The sequence below is a fragment of the Lutra lutra genome, chromosome 11, assembly GCF_902655055.1.
Source record: "Lutra lutra chromosome 11, mLutLut1.2, whole genome shotgun sequence".
NCBI classification, from domain to species: domain Eukaryota; kingdom Metazoa; phylum Chordata; class Mammalia; order Carnivora; family Mustelidae; genus Lutra; species Lutra lutra.
The window spans coordinates 65,080,364-65,101,889 of NC_062288.1; the positions used below are offsets into that span (position 1 = coordinate 65,080,364).

The 21,526-nt window shown below is 40.0% G+C and overlaps 1 protein-coding gene across 2 annotated transcripts in view; it reads left to right on the forward strand.

Moving 5' to 3' along the window:
- Positions 1-21,526, forward strand: part of BMPER (BMP binding endothelial regulator) — a 251,360-nt gene that overhangs the window by 41,577 nt on the left and 188,257 nt on the right. For both annotated transcript variants that reach the window (XM_047695739.1, XM_047695740.1), the window contains exon 4: positions 18,575-18,657. In XM_047695739.1, the coding sequence (XP_047551695.1) occupies positions 18,575-18,657 (83 nt within the window). The remainder of the gene's footprint in view (positions 1-18,574; positions 18,658-21,526) is intronic.

The window sequence follows — 21,526 nt, forward strand, 5'->3', positions numbered from 1 at the left end:
CTTTCACATTCCAAAAAAGGAATGAGCTGTCCTCGGGTTAATGCTCTAATATTCATTTAAATTATACTGTGAACTATAGTTAGAGAAGAATTTGGAAGGAATGACAAATCCGAATCTTTAGATTTTTATAGTTTTTTTTTTATATTTAGCCCTGAGGGAGTGGTTATTGTTATTCTGATTTAACAGATTGGGAAACTGATGTTTAAGGATCTGAAGTGATGTTGTTGAAGATCACACAGTTGCTGAGAGGTGGGGGAGGGGACTTAGACTCCCACTGCTCCTATTCCTGGTATCACACTGCCTGTGAGATAAGAAGGGAGGAGAGACCTGGAGAATCTGTAGGGCTCCAGAAATAAGGGAGAGAGGGCCACGCTGACCTCCGTTTTTTTCTTTGCTTTTGCCACACCCCTTCTTCCTTCACGGGCTTATATAGCCTGGGTGGGCCTGCAATTTCAGAGGAAATGTGTGGGCTGAGTTTTGTGGAGGTGATTAGAAACAACATGTGGCTTAGGAGGCGGCGGCTTTTCTTACTAACTGACATTTTTTTCGGAACCCCTAACTTTTTTTTCTCCTTAGTATTCATGACTGTTTATATGGCAGCAGTGCCCCCGTGAGACAATTTAGATGAGCTTTAGTCTTTTGTGAGTATGTATATGCCTGCTTTCCTAAATTTTTGTTTTTTAAGATTTTATTTATTTATTTGACAGAGATCACAAGTAGGCAGAGAGGCAGGCAGAGAGAGAGAGAGGTGGAAGCAGGCTCCCTGCGGAGCAGAGAGCCCGATGCAGGAGTTGATCCCAGGACCCTGAGATCATGACCTGAGCCGAAGGCAGAGGCTTAACCCACTGAGCCACCCAGGCGCCCTAAAATATTTTTAATAGAGAATGGATTCATACAATTAAAACTACACACAGCATCTATGGTCGCAGTAAAGCTTTCTCTCCCTCTTCACTCTGACCAGCTGGTACCCTTTCCTGGAGATAACCATTTACCTTCCAGAGCCAGCCTCTGCATACTGTTTGTGTATATGCGTGTTTCATTTTCAACCAAACGAAAGTATCCATTAGCTTTACTTCTAGCAGTTGTAATGCGGAAACCCTAACATATCACTTAAAACATCCGGAGAAACTGCATTGCTTTGGAAAACATTTCACCATTCAGCTACTCAATTTCAAGGCCACTGTTATTTTTACCATGATTTTGAGCTTAGGAGAATTTCTGATATGTTTCTTGATGAAATTGTTAGATTGATGGAATGCCTGCATATATATTTTAACTTATACAGTGTAACTAATTTTATCTACTCAGCCCCAGAAATTTGAGGGGGGGTTGTTTATAGGTTTTTAAAGACAAGAAAAAAAAAATAACAAGACAAAGAACTAGAGAGCTTTATTTCCCCCCTTCTTTTTCTCTAACTGAAAAATACGTATAAAATGATGTATTACATAGATTGGTTTCCCATAATATAAACCAGGCTCTTTTGGTATTTAGATAAAAATGACCCTATTTGTTTAAAAATATCTTGTTAACATTAAAATCATACTTTACAAAAATCTGTTTTAGTTGTTAAAACATAAAACAGAGATTGACTTTCCTTGTCAGACTTGTCCCAGCCCATTTATTCAGGGTCTTTGTTTTTTAAATTCTGTAAGATTTTTGGAAAGCAGTTTAAATGAAGAGTTTGTGGTTGCCTTTAAGTTAGAAGGTTAGATTTCCAAGGCTTGTTGTGGGCTTGGGTGGATCAGTTTTCATTCTTTTTTGTTGTTGTTGTTAAAGATTTTATTTATCTATTTGACATAAAGAGACACAGTGAGAGAGGGAACATAAGCACGGGAAGTGGGAGAGGGAGAAGCAGGCTTCCTGCTGAGCAGGGGGCCTGATGCGGGGCTTGATCCCAGGATTCTGGGGTCATGACCTGAGCCAAAGGCAGATGCTTAATGACTGAGCCACCCAGGCACCCCAGTTTTCACTTTTCTAAAGTGGGCAAGTTGAGGATGTTTTTTTCATTGTGGTGGAGGCGCTGGTGGCCCTGGTCTCCCTTTTGTATCATATGCAAAGTGCTTCAGTCAGGTATGGGCCCGATAGCTGTGTTAGAACACAGGTGTTCTCACCATTCAGCTACTGATGCATAGTCTGTGAAGTTTCTATTGGGAAATAACAAGTAATGACAAATGTAGTGGCCTAAAATAACACTTATTTATTATCTTAAAGTTTCCATGGGTTAGGCTTCTAACACAGCTTAGTTGGGTCTCATAAATCTCCATTCAGGGTCAGCCAGGGCTGGGGGCTCATCTGAGGCTCAAGATCATCTTTGAAGCTCATGTTGTTATTAGTAGAATTTAGTTCCTTGCAGCTATAGAATGGCTTGTTTCTTCAGGATCAGCAGGAGAGCATCTCTCTGACCTATAGAACCTTTTAAAGGGCTCATATAGTAGGTCATGCCCACTCAGGTTAATCTCCTTTTTTTTTTTTTTTTTTAAAGATTTTATTTATTTATTTGACAGAGAGAGATCACAAGTAGACGGAGAGGCAGGCAGAGAGAGAGAGGGAAGCAGGCTTCTTGCTGAGCAGAGAGCCCGATGCGGGACTCGATCCCAGGACCCTGAGATCATGACCTGAGCCGAAGGCAGCGGCTTAACCCACTGAGCCACCCAGGCGCCCGTAATCTCCTTTTTTAATAACTCAAAAATCCTCTGCCTTCGGCTCAGGTCGTGATTCCAGAGTCCTGGGATCCAGCCCCGCATCAGGCTTTCTGCTCAGCGGGGAGCCTGCTTCCCTTCCTTTCTCTCTACCTGCCTCTCTGCCTACTTGTGATCCCTGTCTGTCAAATAAATAAATAAAATCTTAAAAAAAAAAAAAAAGAATGTTAATTATACCTGCAAACTCTCTTTATCTTTGCTAGGCGAGATACTCTAATCACAGGAGTGCCAGTCATCACATTCACAGGTCTTGCCTACAGTCAAAGCCCAGGGATTACACAAGGTGGATATATTAGGGAGTAGAAATCTTGGGGTCCATCTTAGAATTCTACGACTCATACTCAGAATCGTTCTGAGATGCATGACAAGTAGACAAATCTATGGAGAATGGTGCTTAGAGCTAGAAGATAACCTACAGATCACACTGCATACTGTTATGCTAACAAATGCTGACTCTTGGCTGTTCTCTCTCTTCCTCTGGACTGGTGGCCACGAAGCCCTGCAAAGTCCGGCTCCTGCCTGTCCTCTATCCTTCTCTTATTCTGGACTTCTCCAGAGAGAAGATCTTTTATCATTTCCCTGTGTTCTGTGCCCACCTCCTGCCATAGGCTTTTGCACATGCTGTTTCCTCTGCATGGGCTGCTTTTCCATCTGATGTCATCTAGTTAACCTGTACCCTTTCTTCAGTTCTCACCTGAGAACCGAAGAATCACTTCCTTAACTCCACAGCCACTTGTAATAAAATTAAGTATCCCTCCTTCTTAAGAGGAGGCACAAATGTGTTTGAATATTTTGATTTTCTGTAACAGCCATTAAACTGGAGGCTCTGTGAGGGCAGCGGCTATAGTGGTCTCAGCTGTGATCACTGCCTGGCACACAGTGGTGGCCTACTGATTATATGTTGGAAAAAGGGAAGTTGGAGGAAGACAGGAAAGTTTGGGCCAAATTTCAGCCTTCCCTAGTTAGGACTCATAAAGTCAGCTGCACATTCAGTGTGTTACTATTGAGTCATATGCATCTTAACACATTGTAAGTCCCTTGGGGATTCTGCATGGCTTAAAACAGAGTTGAGTAAGAATTCAAGGGAGAGAATAACAATGTATAAACAGGGATGAAGAATGGATGAATGTTTATAAATCAGCCCTAGATTCCTGATACTTTACTGTTTCTTCACTGAAATCCATATAAGGTTAAAAAAAAATCCTTAAAATCACCAACCTCTGTGTATTTTAATGTGGTACTGACTCTAGTGTGTTTTAGTGTTAACAGACTTGGTGATAACCTCAGTGTAATTTTTGGTAGCTCTTTCCTTGTCTTGTGCAAAGTTACCCAATAATATTATGCAACAATACTTCAGATTTCCTAGTTACCATCAATTTGGTATGATTTTCTGTTTCTTTTTATCACAGCATGTAGAACACACCTCTAATTTAGCTTTGAGTTTTCTGCAGCTGCTCTTAAAACTATTCTGTGACTGCTTGTAACTTGCCCGCCATGAAGAGTAAAACCTCTCTGCTCTTGAAGATGATTTTCCCCCTCTGCTGTCCTATGTTTCACTATAGGAATGAAATCATAGTGATGCTTATCATCTGAAAATGTCTTGGAATCAGAACACTCTAATCTCCTCTGAGGCTTCTAATGGCATTGTTTCATGGAGGCTATCCCACCAAGAAAAAAAAATTGAGAGGTTCTGAGTGGAAAGTTGGGGTGCATCATTAGAAACTACAGGAAAGAAATGATATGACACAGAAGCCCCCAACACCTGTCTAGGTTCTCTTTGATTTCCTGCTTGAGTTTGGCAATTGCAAAATTGACAGTATGTCTGTATGTGTGACATGTATCTATTTATGATGATGCATGAATGTACATGCATCTATGTCTTATTTTAAAAATGATCATCATGCTGCAATTATAACCATTCTTCTTGGGCTTTGATCGGTGCCTACTCTCTTTATCTTCAGAAAAAAAAACTGGCACTTTTTTTTTTTTTTCCCTTTTAAGACCAATGTTATAGGCTTTCTTTTTGAGAGGAGTCTCATCCTGAGAGCTAATGTGTATTTGCCTTAGAAATCTGTCTGCTGGAGAGGCTGACATTTAGCTGTACTGATGATAATGGTGAACAAAGTACATTGGTATGTCCATGAACTTGAGTACATCCTTCACTCAGATGAGCTTATTTACACTGGAGCCAGCTAATTATGTTTCTAGTAGCTCGTTGGTTAAAGGGCTCAAGATGTTTATCTGCAGACATGCTTGGGCATTGACCAGCTGAGGTTTACCACATGAGGCAGCTCTCTGACTACCTGAGAATGTCTGGGCATTCCCTGAGCCATACCTGGGGCAGGCAGAGGGGTCACATTTGAAAATGCACTTGGAGTTTTTGACGTTTTGGGTTCTGGGGACTGTGGTATGGCCACCTTGATGAGGCCACGAATGCAAGGGTGACAGCTTGAAACCTCCAGAGGGAAGGCCACATTGAGGAGCTAAATGCAAAAGCCAGGGTAATATATTCAGGCATCTAGACAAGGAAATTCTGTGCTCTGAGGCCTGTGGATTAGAGGATAAGCATAGAAATTCTCAGTCATTTGAAGAATGAAGTGAAACTGGACTAGACTTGGAATTAGATGCAGAATCATTTCCCAGCTCTGTCACTCGTTACTTGACCTTCGCTAATGCACCTCTTTCTGGATCTTCGTTTTGTCTTCTGTAAAACACAGAGGTCCTGAACCTAGATGCGTCTCAGCATTGCAGGGCTGATGTGAGATATTCAGATTCTGGAGTCCCACTCCAGACCAAGTGAATTGTAGTTTCCAGTGAGTGAGGCCCAGACATCTGTATTCTTCTTTTTTTTTTTTTTTAATTGTGGTAAAATATATACAGCATAATTGCCATTTAAAAATGTATAGTTCGGTGGCATTAAATGTATTTGCATTGTTGTGCAACCATCACCACTGTCCATTTTAAGAACTTTTGCAAGTTCTTAAATGAGTTTCCCAAGCTGAAACTCATCCCACTAAACAGTAACTCCCTATTCTCTATTCTCAGCCCCCAGTAACCTCTATTCTACTCTCTGTCGCTGTGAATTTGCCTCTTCCGGGTATCTTGTAGAAGTGGAATTATACCATGTTTGTCCTTTGGGAACTGGCTTATTTCACCTAACATAGTATTTTAAAGGTTCATTCGTGTTGTGGCATGTATCATAATTCCTTTCTTTTTTGAGGCCAAATAAGAATTCGTTGTGTGTAGATAGCATCTTTAGTTTATTCATTCACCCAGCAGTGGACATTTAGGTTGTTTCCACTGGGCATCTGTATTCTTAATTAACACCGATGTGGTTCTGATGTTCAAAAGGCTTGGAAACCACTGGAATTAACGTTCTTCTGGTTATTCTGAGTTCGTGTGCAGGAGGAGTCTTAGGAGGAGGGTGAGATATAAAGTCAAAACTGAAACGATGTGACTGTTGGTATTCTTAAGTTATTTATCTAGGTATATAAAATAAACAGCCTAACCTCTGATGCCAATCAAATGCCCTAAACTCTAACCAAGTATTCTTCGTCTGCTCTTAGGAAGAGAAGAAGCTTCACAGACCCAATTGCCTCCAATGTTAAAATACATAATTCTGTGGACAGTGCTTGTCTTCCCAACTCTTTGCTCAGGAACATCATGGTAGTTCAAAATTGACTGTGGTGGGAGGATTTACACCTTGGAAACTGGAATACCCTACAAAATCAGGCTTTTCCCTTTTGTAGAGTTGATTATTAAACATTAGCAGTGCACCACGGACTACATGGTAGGTGTTCAATGTTTTTCTTCTTTTTAACACTAACAAAAGAAACGCATTTTAAACGATAAGCCTTTGTTGACAGGCGGAAACCCAGAAATCCATGGTTTTAGGGTTTAGGAAGTGCAGATGATTGATAGTACAGAGCTCCCATTCAGCACCTCTCCATGAACTCCATGTTGGATGAGGTGCGGGTTTCTCTGTTGGTGGCGATTTCTCCTCAGCCCTCTTCAAGTATGATCATGCCTATCAGTGACTGCTTTTCTTGTCAGATATCTGGCAGTCTCTTCTACAGCTTCTGCCCATAGGTGAAGGTCTTTTTCAGTTTTGTCCTGTTTTTAGAGGCTGAATTTTTCTTTTTAATGCCCTTATCTACCCATGTTTCAAATGTAACGAAGACCTCCCTCAGTTTCCGTGGCAGGAGATCAGAGGGGGGCCACACACAGTCTCCCAGACGACTCTACAAATATGTTTGGGCTGTTTAATCAGACGTCTTTTCTGCTGGCCACATAGTCCTAAAATCCTCCCACGCAAATGAGGCTCGGCTCAAACCTTCTAGAAAAGAGCTTAGGTAAAGGAGGTAGCAGATAAGAAGAAAAAGATGGGCTGTAAGAATCTGCATTTTTATGGCTCCCCATCCTCAACCCCCAAGGGGTGCCCTTAGCCCTTGGACTGCTCTTTGACAAATGCTTGCTAAAAGTGTAATTGGCAAACACAGGCAGGCTTCATCCTGCAGAGGAGAGGCTCCTAGGTAATGTGTGCATCAAGCCTGATTTTTCCCATATAAACATTTTTTTTAATGGTATAAAAAGGGGCATGCCCCACAGGTGTATTTTGTAGACATAGACAAGCTTATTCCAAAATTTATATAAAAAGGCAAAAGACCTAGAATAACCAAAACAATTTTGAAAAACAAGAGTAAAGGGGAAAAAATCAGTCTACCCATTTTTAAGACTTAAAATATAGCTGCAGTAATAAAGACAATGTGGTACAGCAGAGGGGTAGATGTATACATCAGTGGATCAGAATGGAAAGCCCAGAAATAGACTCACACAAAATGCACAACTGACTTTGACAAAGGTGCCAAGGCAATTCAATGGAAGAAGACTGACCCTTTCAACATCTGGTGTGGGAAGAATTAGACACGCACAGGCAAAAAAATGGACATGATTTAAACTTCATATGTTATATAAAAATTAATTGAAAATTTATCGTGAACTTAAATGTGAAACACAGAACTATAAAACGTGTACAAAAAGCATATAGGAGAAAATCTGTGGGACCTAGGGTTGGGCAAAGAGTTTTTTAGATTTGACACCAAAACACTGTCCACAAAATGGAAAAATTAATGAACTTCAGTAAACATTTTTGATTTGGGGAAGGCCTTGTGAAGAGAACAAAAAAATCTTACTAGAAAGTGGGAAAGAGATATGAGGAGGTGTTTCACCACATTGCATACACAGATGGCAAGAAAACTCATGAAAAGTTACTCAACATCATTAGCCATTAGGAAAATGCAAATCAAAACCACAGCGAGGTATTACAACTCACCTATCAAAATGGCTAAAGAAAAAAATAGCATGATTAACACCAAATGCTGGTGAAGATGTAGAAAATCTCTCCAATATTGCTGGTAAAAATATCAAATGATTCAGCTACTCTGAACATGAGTATAATGGTTTATAGAACTAAATACACACTTACCCTATAACCTAACAATTGCTCTCTTGGGCAATTCCAGTAAAATGAAAACCAGTGTGACCTCAAAACTCTGTACACAAATGTTCACAGCAGCTTTACTCATAATAGGCAAAAGCTGGAAGCAACCCACATGGTCTTCAGTCAGTGAATGGTCAAAGTGATGTATCCATACTGTGGAATGAAACTTGGCAATAGAAAGGAATAAGCTATTGATCTGTGCAAAAACTTCTTGGATGGATGTCAAAACAATTATCCTGAAAGAAAAGAGCCAATCTCAAAAGGCTGCATACTGTGATTCCATTTATATAACATTCTTGAGTAACAAAATTATATAGATGGAGAGTTGATTAGCAGTTGTCCAGGCTTAGGGATGGAGGTTACTAAAAAGTGGAGTGAGTATACTAATAAATGAATAGCCTGAGAGGGCTTTGTTGTGATAATACCGTTCTGAATGTTTGTTGGTTACACAAAGATGCACATGTGGTGAAACTGCATAGAAACACACACACCCAGACACACAGGAGCATGTGTAAAGCCAGTAAAGTCTGAGTAGGTTCTGTGGACTGCACCAATGTCCATTCCTGATTTTGATATTATATTATAGCTATGAAAGATATTAACACTAGGGGAGGTTGGGTGAAAGGTGCATGGAAAAAGATTTTTTTTTTGTATCTTCCTGTGAATCTATAATTATTTCAAAATAAAAGGTAAAAGAAAAATGGGGGTGGTAGATTATTTCTGACAATTTTTCTGCAATAAGCCCTGAACATCCTATTTAATCAACCATAAAGTTTACATCTGTGTAATATGCTTCCCAAAGTGCAAAAATAGTGCAATGCAATTCATTAATCACAAGATGGCATTTCATATGTGTGTTGTGTATAGCTCATTTTTCTTCATGCTAGTCAGAGATTTTCATTGATGTCCTTGAAATTACTGTGGGGAAACTGAGGGTTCCATTCATGACTCTTTGTGGCCACCATCATTTATCCTGTGATGTTGTTGGTGTTTGGCTGTCTTCAAATAAATCTTATTTTCTTAGGTTGCTGCCGTGTGCCCCAAACTGAAACATGTTCCTGTTTTGAAAAACGCATGAATCCAACCTTAGATGTTTGAGTTTGATCTTTTGATCCCTTATTATCTCTTATTATTTGTTGCTTCAATAAGCCTCAAGCATGGCATGGTTGGTAGCCCAAGGTAAAGACCTTCGGAACAGAGTTTAAACATAGACCCACAAAATCAGGTCTTGCCTCTTGGGCCACAAAACCTGCATTTATTTTACTTTATAATATTAGTTTTAGACATCGCTGGAGCATGATTTTAAAGTATCACCAAAAGGGAACATGTTGTGTTCTGCAGATATCATTTTTGTGTTGGAAGCTGCCACATTCTAAGCTTCCTCTGTGCGCCTGGTGGGAACCAAATAATGAATGGACCATGGATCTTTGAGCAAGATAAAAGGAATAGCTGTACGACCTGGACAAAGTAACTCAGCTTTTCTTGAGTTCTTATTTAAAAAACTAAGGGTAAAATTTTCTGTCCTAGAATTCTTTCTGTGAGGATAAAATGAAATCACATGTGAAAACTCCAAGGACAGTGCCTCACCTGTAGTAATTACACAATGATTTGTATTTTTTCTCTTCTTTCCTTTTCTCTGGTTGGAGGATTCTTTATTAATATTTCTTTTTTTTTTTTTTTAAAGATTTTATTTATTTGTCAGAGAGAGAGAGAGAGAGAGTGAGCACAGGCAGACAGAGTGGCAGGCAGAGGCAGAGGGAGAAGCAGGCTCCCCGCTGAGCAAGGAGCCCGATGTGGGACTCGATCCCAGGACGCTGGGATCATGACCTGAGCCGAAGGCAGCGGCTTAACCAACTGAGCCACCCAGGCGTCCCTCTTTATTAATATTTCTGAAAATGTTTTTTGCATCCCACCTTTGGAAATGACCTCTAGTGACATTTTGCCTGCCCACATTAGAAAACCAGTCTGAAAACTTCACAGGAAGTTTCTTTCTTTCTTTCTTTTTTTTTTTTTTTCCATATTTACTCCATATGAGCTCGGGTCAGTTCTTTCTCCTTTGATGAAGAGCAGTGGATGCTGGTTGTTTAACAATGGGGTGCTAAGATTAGAAGGGCTGGCCAGCCATGGCAGTGCCAATTCTACTGAGAGGGAGAAGCACTCCCATGTTCAGAGGAGTTTATGGTATGTCATTTGCAAATATCTTCTTCCATTCCATAATTGCACTACTAGGTATCAACCCGAGATACAAATGTGGTAATCTGAGGGGGCACCTGCACCCTAATGTTTATAGCAGCAATGTCTACAATCGCCAAATTGTGGAAAGAGCTGATATGCCTGTGGATAGATGAATGGATAAAAAAGATGTGAGATATTTAGGCAATGGAATATTATTCAGCCACCAGACAGGATGAATACTTACTATTTGCATTGACATGGATAGAACTGGAGGGTATTATGCTGAGTGAAATAAGTCAATCAGAGAAAGACAATTATCCTATAGTTTCACTCATATGTGGAATATAAGAAACAGCACATGGGATCATAGGGGAAGGGAAGAAAAACTGAATGGGAAGTCATCAGAGAGGGAGAAAAAACATGAGAGACTTAACTATAGGAAACAAACTGAGGGTTGCTTGAGGGGAGGTGGGTGAGGGTATGGTGTAATTGGGTGATCAGCATTGAGGAGGGTACGTGATATGATGAGTACTGGGCGTTATACTCAACTGATGGATTAATTATTGAACTCCACATCTGAAACTAATGTACTATACATTGGCTAATTGAATTTAAATAAAAAAAAGAATTTATGGTAAGAACAGATCAAATGCAAGAGTGATGGGTGATGTGGCTCCTATAAAAAAGTTGTTGCAAGCATTTTTCTCCCTTAATGCATTGCATATTTCCTTTATTGTGTTAATTACACTAAAAGTTTGAAAACATATTTTATTGCATAGCAGTCCAATTTATTTGTGGCTCATAGAATCTGTTTTATTACCTGAATATCAATGCCAGATATTGTATATACTATAATCTTATGAACTTATGAGACTGGCTCTATAGGCTACAATTTCCTCACTTGACATCTCCAATAAACACATAGATTAGAAGTCCAAGTAAGGCACCTGGAGATTTTGTGTTCCTTTATACTGGTGGAGTGAGTTGAATTTGCAAATCATCTGTCCTCATCTAATATTTCTGCATATTTGGGATTTTATTCATAAAGCCATCAAAAACTAAGTAAAATTGCTTTCTGTCATTTCTTTTTCTATTGTTGATTATTTCATTTCAATCACATATTTAATTTTCTAATTGGAACACAAAAAAGCCATGAAAAAGAATGTTGTGGGGGGCACACACTACTTACTCTTTAAGAACTCAGTTCATGGGGCTGATTCTTTCTCTTGGGACTGAGGAAATGGTTTGACCATAAAATTCCCATTAGCCAAAAATAAGCAGAATTGCCTGCAGGATTCAAGGTAGGTACAGCCTTGGAGAGTAATAAAAGCCTGTTTTAAATGAACTCGTAAGGACACGATATAAGCCTGAGAATGGCTAGTCAGATTTTACGTTTATCCCTCTTGATTATACTTCCATATGTTTCTGGAAAACAGTGTCTGAAAAGTGCTTCATTAAAAATTTGTACTGGACTGGGATAATTTGGGGATTATTGACCAAGTCTAAAGGCTGGGGCTACCCTATCAGGCGGCCTGGAAGCAGCAAAGAATGGCAGTGCTGTCTGCTCTGCTTCCCTCTACCATGTGGCATGAACTGACTTCAAAGACCCCAACTTCTCTTTTTAAGTAAGTATGACAGTTGTCATCCTAACCCTCCTCCCAACAAAAGACAAAAAGAAAGCAAATTTGGGGGACCAAAATGGATTTTGGGAAGAAAAGGCACCCACCCTCCTGAAAATTAACTGAAGATGAGGCTTGCACAGCATGGGGGAGTGGCTGAAAAGTGTTGACATGCTTCTCCCTTTTAAGGTTCATTAGGTACCAGATGCTCAAGGACTTCCCTTCATTATGTTCCATCCTAGCCTTCCTGGTCCGTGGTGGGGGTGGTGGTGGTAGGATTAGTCAGTGTTCACAGAGACATACTTTGACATCTGAGTTGCTCTGGGAAAGCTTTGCTTTTTCTGGAAGTGGAATAGTGAATTGAATTGGTCCACCTGCCAAGAGGAGGAGACAGGAGGTCCAGGGAATGCCATCTTTTCAAAATTCTTTTCCTGTGGTTTACAGAAATAGCTGCCTGTTAGTATGTACTATGTATTCTTAGTGAAATTGAACATTTCTCAAGTACCATCCACAAAGTACACAAAGTACTGTAAGAGACCTGGACAGGGACATTTCAAAGTCCACATACACATGAAGAAAGAGCACAGGAGCATATCCTGAGTGGGGAAGTTTGCAGGAAGGCTCCCCAGAGGCCATGACCTTGAGTTGAGTCTTGAAGGAGGAGTTGGCCAAGCAAAGGAGAGGCTGGGTGACCTAAGTGTCATTGATGGGATGATAGAGATGGAGTGAATGGATGAGATCTGGGTTTTTCAAGAAGGGAGCAGCATTTGCAAAATCATAGAGTGAGATCTTCTGGATATACATGGGGGGTTCTAAGTGCGGCATGTCTGCAGTGTGGGGAGTTTGGGGATAGCAGATAAGAAAATGAAAAAGTGAGTCAAGGCCGAGCCTGAGAGACCTATGTATGTTAAGAACTTTGAATTTTATAGTAAAGGTCAGTGGTTTTATATCCTCCCCCACTTCCTCCTTCCAGATGCTCTGATCCAGTTGGTTTAGAGAAGAAAGGTGGGGATAGGTGTCAGTCTACACCTCAACCAGGCTGTGAACCATTAATCATTGATAGAGTGTGAGCATGTGAATGAGATTGTGTGAATGAGATTAAGACCCAGATTTGAAAGAGCACACACTGGTTGTGGAACAGGAGGATACTTGAAAAATGCCCCATCCCAGCCAAGAGGAGCAGTCAGTGGGCCTATTGTAGTAGTTCAGGTGGAAAACCACCAGCACCTTAGTTGAGGTAGGAGTAGAGAATGGACAGGTAATTGAAAGAGAACATCTAGAAGGTGTGTGGGTTGTGGGGTGGGAAGGGTGAGGGATAGAAGAAGGGAAGTGTGGTCAGCCAGCCACAGAGAAGTCCTGTAAAGTAAAGACTGACTATCCTTTGGATTAGGTATGTAGTAGGCAGTTGTAGCCAGAGAGAGTGATATTTCAGTGGGATGATGGAGGCAAAAGCCCTATAACCCAGGTTGAAGACCTTGAACCTGCTTTAAGACGCCTTCAGGTTTGTTATGATCAGGGAAGGTGGATAATCCCAGGGACCTAGATGGAGTTCCAGGAATGAAAGGAAAAGGCTGGGAAGGTAAGCTGGGGCTCTGTTGTGAGGTGCCTGCCGGGTAGGGGGTTTTATTGGTAATGGTGAGATCCAGTTCTCTGCTTTTAGGCTAATGGTAACCTGACAGATGAGTTTAAGCCTTTTAGGGTGAGACCAGGTGGAGTTAAGTCTTATTAGAAGGCCAGTGCCAATTTTTATGGTCCTGATGATTTTTTAAAAAAAAAATATTTATTTATTTATTTGACAGACAGAGATCAGAAGTAGGCAGAGAGGCAGGCAGAGAGAGAGGAGGAAGCAGGCTCCCTGCTGAGCAGAGAGCCCGATTCGGGGTTCGATCCCAGAACCCTAGGATCATGACCTGAGCCGAAGGCAGAGGCTTTAACCCACTGAGCCACCCAGGCGCCCCAGTCCTGATGATTTTTAACAGCTATTTTAACGACAGAATGATGAAAATGTGTGGTATTCTTTCTCCCTTGGGATAATGTGGCTGCTGAAAAAGGTCATAACTAATAGGAAAAATGAGTTTTATTGCTTAATTGTGGATTCAGTTTATTTGTGTTTTCCTGTTACCATTACCATGTGTTTTCTGAGTTGACTAGTTGACTAGGCCAGGCTTCTCTACAAGAGTGTATATGTTTACAAAAAAAAAAAAAAAAAAAAAAAAAAGCTCTGAAATTCCTCCCCACCCTGAAAATATTTAACATATAAAAACCCAAAAAATACACACATAAGTGAAGTATAGCTAGTTTAGGCTTGTATTTGTATTATTTTAGTTTTATAGAGAAGAGCTATTTGGGGATATGATGGTTTTGATCCTGGCTTCTCAGTGTTGGCATGATTGACATTTTGAGTTGGTTGATCCTCTGTTGTGCCTTATAGAATGTTTAGCAGCGTCCCTGGGCTCTACCCACTAGATGCTTGTAACACCCTTATCCCCCAAGTTATGACAACTGAAAATATCTTCTAATATTATTAAAGTCTCTCGGGTGGGGGATGGGGAGAAAGCAAAATTGCCCTGGATTGAGAACTGTTGTTTCACAATATATATCATAGTGGTTTTTATCAGAAAATGGCTACATCCTCCTGCTGCAGTATGGATAGTTTTATTGAAGCCTGTGGAGTCTGAGAAGCTTTTATCACCAGAAGAAAACTAATGAATATTTATAAATTCTTTTGTCAAAAGTTTATTTACAAATTTTTAAAGAAAAAGAAGGGGACCTGGGTGACTCATTCGGTAAGTGTTGCCTTCAGCTCAGGTCATGGTCCAGGGATCCTGGGATACAGTCCTGCTTCAGGCTCCCTGCTTAGCGGGAGTCCGCTTTTCCCTTTCCCTCTGCTGCTCCTGCTGCTCCCTATACTGCTCTCCCTGCTTTGTGCTCTCTCACTCTTGCTCTCTTAAAGAAATAAAGAAATAAATAAAATCTAAAAAAAAAGTTTAAAGAAAGAAAAAAAAAAGGAAAAGCTACTTTGCTGGTTGCTTGACCATTCCTCTGCTTACCCCATGTACCCACTCTTTCATTTAGTTCCTGAATATGCTGTCATTTAATTTTAATCTGGGTCACGAATTTCTCAGTGCAAAGGACATTATGTGCTAGAAAGTGCCCAGATAATACCACCTTCTAAAACTGGGTGTAAAAGTGTGGATTTCATGCAGGACATGGATTTTACTATTGTTTCATAACTAATGCTTTCTAACTCTGACCAAGCCACTTTAATCTTTCTGTGCAAATTTTCTCATCTGTGAAGTGAAGGAGATTAAGTATATTATCTTTAAGTTTGCTTCTTGCTCTAAGGTTGAAATGTTTTGATTGTTTTTTGGGGTTGTTTCCCCCGCCATGCACGACACCTCCCAGTGCAGTGTAACCCAAATTGTGCTTTCCGGGTCATCAGTGGTCTGTAGACTACATTGCTGGTCTACATTGAGATAAGTACAGACATAGAGAGTAAACAATTAGAAATGGTAATTATAATTTGACAGAGTCATTTCATGCCTGTTACACATAAAACAAAAAATTGAGCATGTATTTTGTCTTAGTCTTTTAAATTGAATTTTTTAGTAATTCATTTTTATTATGCTTTATGAAGATAGCAGTCCACATTGGATTGGAAGAAGAAAAATAAACTGGTCATTCACTAGAGGTAGTTTGAGAAGCACCACCTTGAGGTATGATGGAAATATTTTTTTTGCTTCTCTTTCTACCCTGCCCAATAAGAGAGTTACTTTGTATATTCCTCCTCTGGGGTTTCAATAAAGAGAGGAGCAAGATACTGCCTGTCGGGGTGCCTGGGTGGCTCAGTGGGTTAAAGCCTCTGCCTTCGGCTCAGGTCATGATCCCAGGGTCCTGGGATCGAGCCCCATATCGGGCTCTCTGCTCAGCAGGGAGCTTGCTTCCCTTCCTCTCTCTCTGCCTGTCTGTCTACTTGTAACCTCTGTCTGTCAAATAAATAAATAAAATCTTTAAAAAAAAAAAAAGATACTGCCTGTCTGCTTTATTAGCTGCATAAAGTTGGTGGCAAAGAGAGTAAGAGGGAATTCTGGAGTAAATACGAGGTTCTCTTGGATAGTATGCATATATAAGTCTTCACATAGCTCATGTTAGTGTCTCACGTCAAATAACATGTTTATCTTAGAACAGAAACATAAAGAGCAGTGAAAATGTCCATTTAAAAATTATTTTAGCCCCATTCCAAAATTATTTTAACCCCAAGAATCCTCTTAGGTATGAATCTATTAGAATGTTTGGTATACTGGGGCTCTGTACTAGCTGATGTTGGTGAGGGTAGGTAGAAAAAGGAAGAGATGTGGATTATAGCTAAAGGGATTAATATAGATGTTTTCGAGTCTATTCTCTCTTTCAGACTCATTCAACATTTTGGGAAATCTGTTACATGGACTCAGGTGTGGTAGACTGATAGGTGAACAAGGGCAGTTAAGCAATGAGCACTGCACAGTTGTACCTTGGTCTTTATATGTTAAATTAAGATGGAGGAGCCAGCCTTCAGACCGACCCTTATGTGAGAGAGAAAGCGCAGCTGAGTTCTCTGCACTGTGGACCACTTGTTTGAATACGTTTTTTCCCATATTGAGTGGAATAATCCAGAGAGGCCTGTCTTACTCCTGGGAACACTTCACACGTGACCTGGCACTGCCGTTCCTGCTTGGTCTGTATGGGTTTTGTACTGTACTTCCTCCTCCAAAGTAAAAAAGGCAAGATCTTTGCTTGCTCTATTAGCAGCAGAAAATCACCCTTTCTTTCAGTTTTTTTTTTTCCCTTAAATCCAGAGGATGAAAATATATAACATATTTGGAAACTCCACTGGCAGACTTGGCAGGCGTTTCATATTTACTTGGACTTAACATGAATTGGATTTGGTGCTCTGATTTCCCCGTCTCCATCTCTCGGAACAAGTTATTTATTATCCAAGTGAGTCTGTGTTAGTGGATCAGACATGCACATGGCACATCTATTGTAAGCGTGTTTGTTCAGTAAGATTTATGCTAGCCCAAATTGTTTTATATTGGTTTTCATTGTTGAAAATTTACTGTATTCATTTTTGGTTTGGCGTAAGTGTGCTAAGGCTTCTGTGGTTGGACATTTTATCACTATAACACTTCATGCAAAGGAAATTAAAAAATACATAGTGAAAGCATTTCCCTAATATGTTTCCAATCAGCTGTGTACTTTAGTAATTTGATTTGTAGGAACCAGAGAGAAGAGTATTCCTGCGCTCTTTACAATCATTCATAATTCTGTGGGAATTCAGATCATGGGTCTAAGTTTATGAAAATGTATCTTGAAATTTTCTTCAGTCCTTTATTATTCTGTTTGTGTGTGTTGAGAGTACATTTTATTTTATTTTATTAACACACCAATATCTAAAAGAATTCAGGGAAGGGGGCGAGTGTTCTGTCTCAGACAAGAAAAACTGATGTGGATTTGGTTGATTGGCTTGCCAGAAGTCAGTCATTGGTACAGAGAGGCAGGCCCTTTTATTTCTGCATTATCTTATGTGTGTGTTCTTGCTTCTGTACTCCTTGGGCTAAGCAGTCAGACTGTGCCTTGTAAATCCCTTTACCTGGTAGACTCTCATATGCAGTGATGAAGGGCATAGCCAAGTGCACCTTCCCTGAAAGTGTAACACACGGATGGAGGGTGGTATTTGGATGAGCTCATGAAGATCTAGGCTGTGATCTTTGCACCATTATTTCTTTGGCTCTTTCTACAGGCACTTAAGCTAACTGGCTTGTTTCCTTGTTTTTGAGGATCTCTGGCCTTTGACTTACTTCGTTTTTTGCTAATGAATGAGCATGACTTCTGTTTTGGCTGGTGAATTAACTTGTGATAATCCATACATTTATAATTTTAGATTTCTTAATTCAGTTCACTATCTAAGAGTAAAAGCAAAGTGAAATGTGAAATCATAGCTCTCAAATTGGGAGGCAAGACTTGGAAGGTTTCATTGGTAAAGATAGTAGATTGTCAAGGGTCTTAAGTGGTATAGAATTTTGCAATCATTTCCTTTTTTAATTTTCTGCTTTTATTTCCTGTCATGTTTTAAAGTTCCCTCTTAACCTTCAGTTTTCTGTTCTTATGAAAGCCTTATGAAAAATCCCCTTGCAAAAAAAAAAAAATAAAAAAAAAATAAAAAAAAAATAAATAAAAAAAAAAAAAAGAAAAATCCCCTTGCATAGTGATGATTTTAGCCCTGGTCCTCCTCCTACTTCACTATGCATAAATAAAGTCGCGAGGTCATGAGTTTTGGCCAGGAGAGTTCATCAATCCATGCTTTTCCATTTGAAAACATTGACTGGGAGGTTAATCTTCTCAGTAGGGAAAGAATTAATGTAAGTGAAAACCAAGTGGATATTTAGAAGGCTTAGTTGTGTTTTGGAGAAAATAGCCAAGGAACATCATGGTTCCTACTATCACCAGTCTGGCCTTGAAGACCTAACTTCTTTTGCTCCAAAGATAAAAGAAGCACACATTCATTCTTGGTCTTTTTCCCTGCTTTTGTGTTTCCTGTTTAGGTTGCACCTATGAAGGAAATACCTATAACAGCTCTTTCAGATGGCAGAGTCCTACACAACCCTGTGCTCTACGTCAGTGCCAGGTAAAGTCTATTTTCCTCTCCACTAAAAAGGAATTGGTGAAGCCAAAACAAAAATAAATTAAAAAACAAGGACAACAACATCTGTATAACTGTTACTGTATTACTGTATCCTTATACATATTTATTGTGACCTTAACAAGAATAGATACAGGTACAGAATAGATACTGTATAGCACTCACTTCTAGAAACATGCAGTGGAATTGTTCACCATTGTTGAATTGTGCCTGGAAAAACTCTGGGAAGATGTATATGTCCTTGGGGAAAATTCATGTCTTCCTGTGAGTCAGCTTTGAGCAAAACATGAATTCCTGTTAGCAGAAAGAGGTATTGTCAGAGGATATATGTTTTACTTCTTTGATTTAGAAACATTTTGAACTGGAGCCAATCTGTAAGCTTATTTAAATCAAAGCAATTAGTACAGTGTAACCTCAATGACTTCAATCTGACAAATTTGAGAACCACCAGTTCAGTTCCCAAGGACCACACCGTGGCTGGTGCTTGCTGCCCCCTGCAAAGGGTGCCGATTCTGTGAGACTCTAGTTGTTACAGGGCTTCAACAGAGCAAGATAAACTAAAGGAAAAATGAGGAATCTAAATGTTCAAACTCCTTTTCTTATCTCTAAAGAAATACTCAGTTAAAAAATGCTCATTTAATCTTGACATAATTTAAAATCTCTCCATAGAGAAGATTCTGTTAAATCATTTTACCCCCAGCCCCATTTTACTGTTCCAGGATATGCTCTCGTATTTAAAGCGGAAAGAAAGGGGCATCCAGGAGGCTCAGTCAGTTAAGTGTCTACCTGCAGCTCAGGTCATGATCTCAGGGTCCTAGGGTTGAGCCCTGCATCAGGCTCCCTGCTCAGCAGGGGAGTGTGCTGGTCCCACTCCCTTTGCCTTCCATCCCCGCCATGCTCCCCAGCTCATGCTCTGTTTCTGTCTCTCAAATAAATAAACACAATCTTTAAAAAAAAATACAGGGGAAAGAAAGATTAATATAATAATGCATATTTCTTTTGGGTCTTACCTCAAGTATACTGACATTTAGTTTACCAAAGTCTGACTTTCATGCAGTCACACTGTTATATACTCACAGTGGGGCACACTTACTCAAAAGATCATCGGTTATTTATTTGGCTAAATGTTCAGTTCACTTGTGTAGTAAATCTAAGTTATTTGTGAAAATAAGCAGTAGAGAGAACAGATGTAAATAATAGATTAAGTGAATCAATAAATATTTGTTGAATTTTTGCTCTGGGTTATAGATTCAACCAGCTTCATGGGACAAAGGGATGAGAGCAGTGGATTTTAGTAATATCAAAAGTCCACATTTCATTCTAAAATTTGTACCATCCCACCCACACCCTGCTTCTTGACCAGTGAAATTTCCAATCTGATAGGGGCACTCTGAAAGCCCTGTTTACCCTGTCTTTTAAGCAAGACAACCCTGCTGGAGTTGCCTTTTGGAGTGTAGTAGAACATTTTTATGCAACAGCCAGACCTCTCAAAGATCCTCAAATTGCATGGGCCGTACTTTCAGATGAAGACTTTGTTTGAATTAAATGAAAACTATTATCTGGGAGGAAATATTTTGTTGACTGAATAACACATGAAGCCATTTTCAAGTGTTGACACTGAAACTCCTATCGCCTATCATCTTTGGTCACCAGCCACTCATCAGGCCCACAGAGAATGATGCAGGAGTATCCCATTATTACTGGAAGCGGTCCCGAGGACCAACAGTCCTGGGAGTCAGGAAGTGACGACTGCAGAGCAGAGCCCGGAGAGGGGGTGCTGCCTACCAGAGATGAACTTTGCCTTTTCGTTTTCCTTCTTTTAAAAAAAACTTTGCATAAACAATGAATTCTGGAACATTGAAAAGAAATTAAAAATAAATAAAAATTGAAAAACAGAACAAAAAACCAAACCAAAACAACAAACAAACAAAAAAACTTTGCCTAAGCCCTCCTAGCTAGTTTAGAAATATCATTCCATTCAGTAGTCATAAAAGCAAACCTCTAAGAGAGTTATAAAAGCTGTTCCTCTGCTCCTCTGACACCTTCCCACTCCTGCTTATATTCTTCCTTCTTCAGGGAGTGAGACCTCCTCTGCCAGTGTGGGAAATAGCCACTTACTGGTACCTGTCGGGGAAGGCCTCATGTAAGACATCATCTACAGAACAGCACTGTTACAAACTCATTAAGCTCTTCCCTTCTCAGGGCACAAGATCAGTATCAGAAGAGAGAGTGCAGCGTAGTGAGAACAAAATATGGGCTCCGACACTCACATAACTTGTTTCTTCACTTCTCTGGGCCTCTCCGTCTCATCCCCTGTGATGCGTGGGTCTCCTAGGGTGATGGTAAACATCACTGAAGATGGTTATGGTAGAGGCTGCATGCACTGGGCAGGGCTAGGTACCAGACAGGTAACAGCTAGTCAGACTACCTGGTTTCTTTCCATTTGAGTTGAATTCTAGCTTCTTTCTTAAATCCTCCTACCAAAAGAGTTTCAATGGTGAAACATTGACCTTTATTTTCCACTTTTACTTTCTTACTAAAGAGAAAAATCTGAAGATCACAGACAGGAAATTCATGCTGGGAATAAACCTGAATCCTCCATCTGGATTGCAGATACAAAAGGGAAATTGATCTTGGGCCATAGCTTTTTGCATTTGCTTCAGTTATGTAACTAAAGCACAGATCCTTTTTTGATGTTGTAGATTGTGATATTTTGACAGTTGTTCTCCGCGCCCCCCCCCCAAATGTGATATAGACCACAATAAATTCCTCTGGTAGTGGAATCCTTGGGCCTCACAAATATGAAGACATCTAGGATGTAACATTCCTTGTTGGCCTGAGATAATATGGTAGC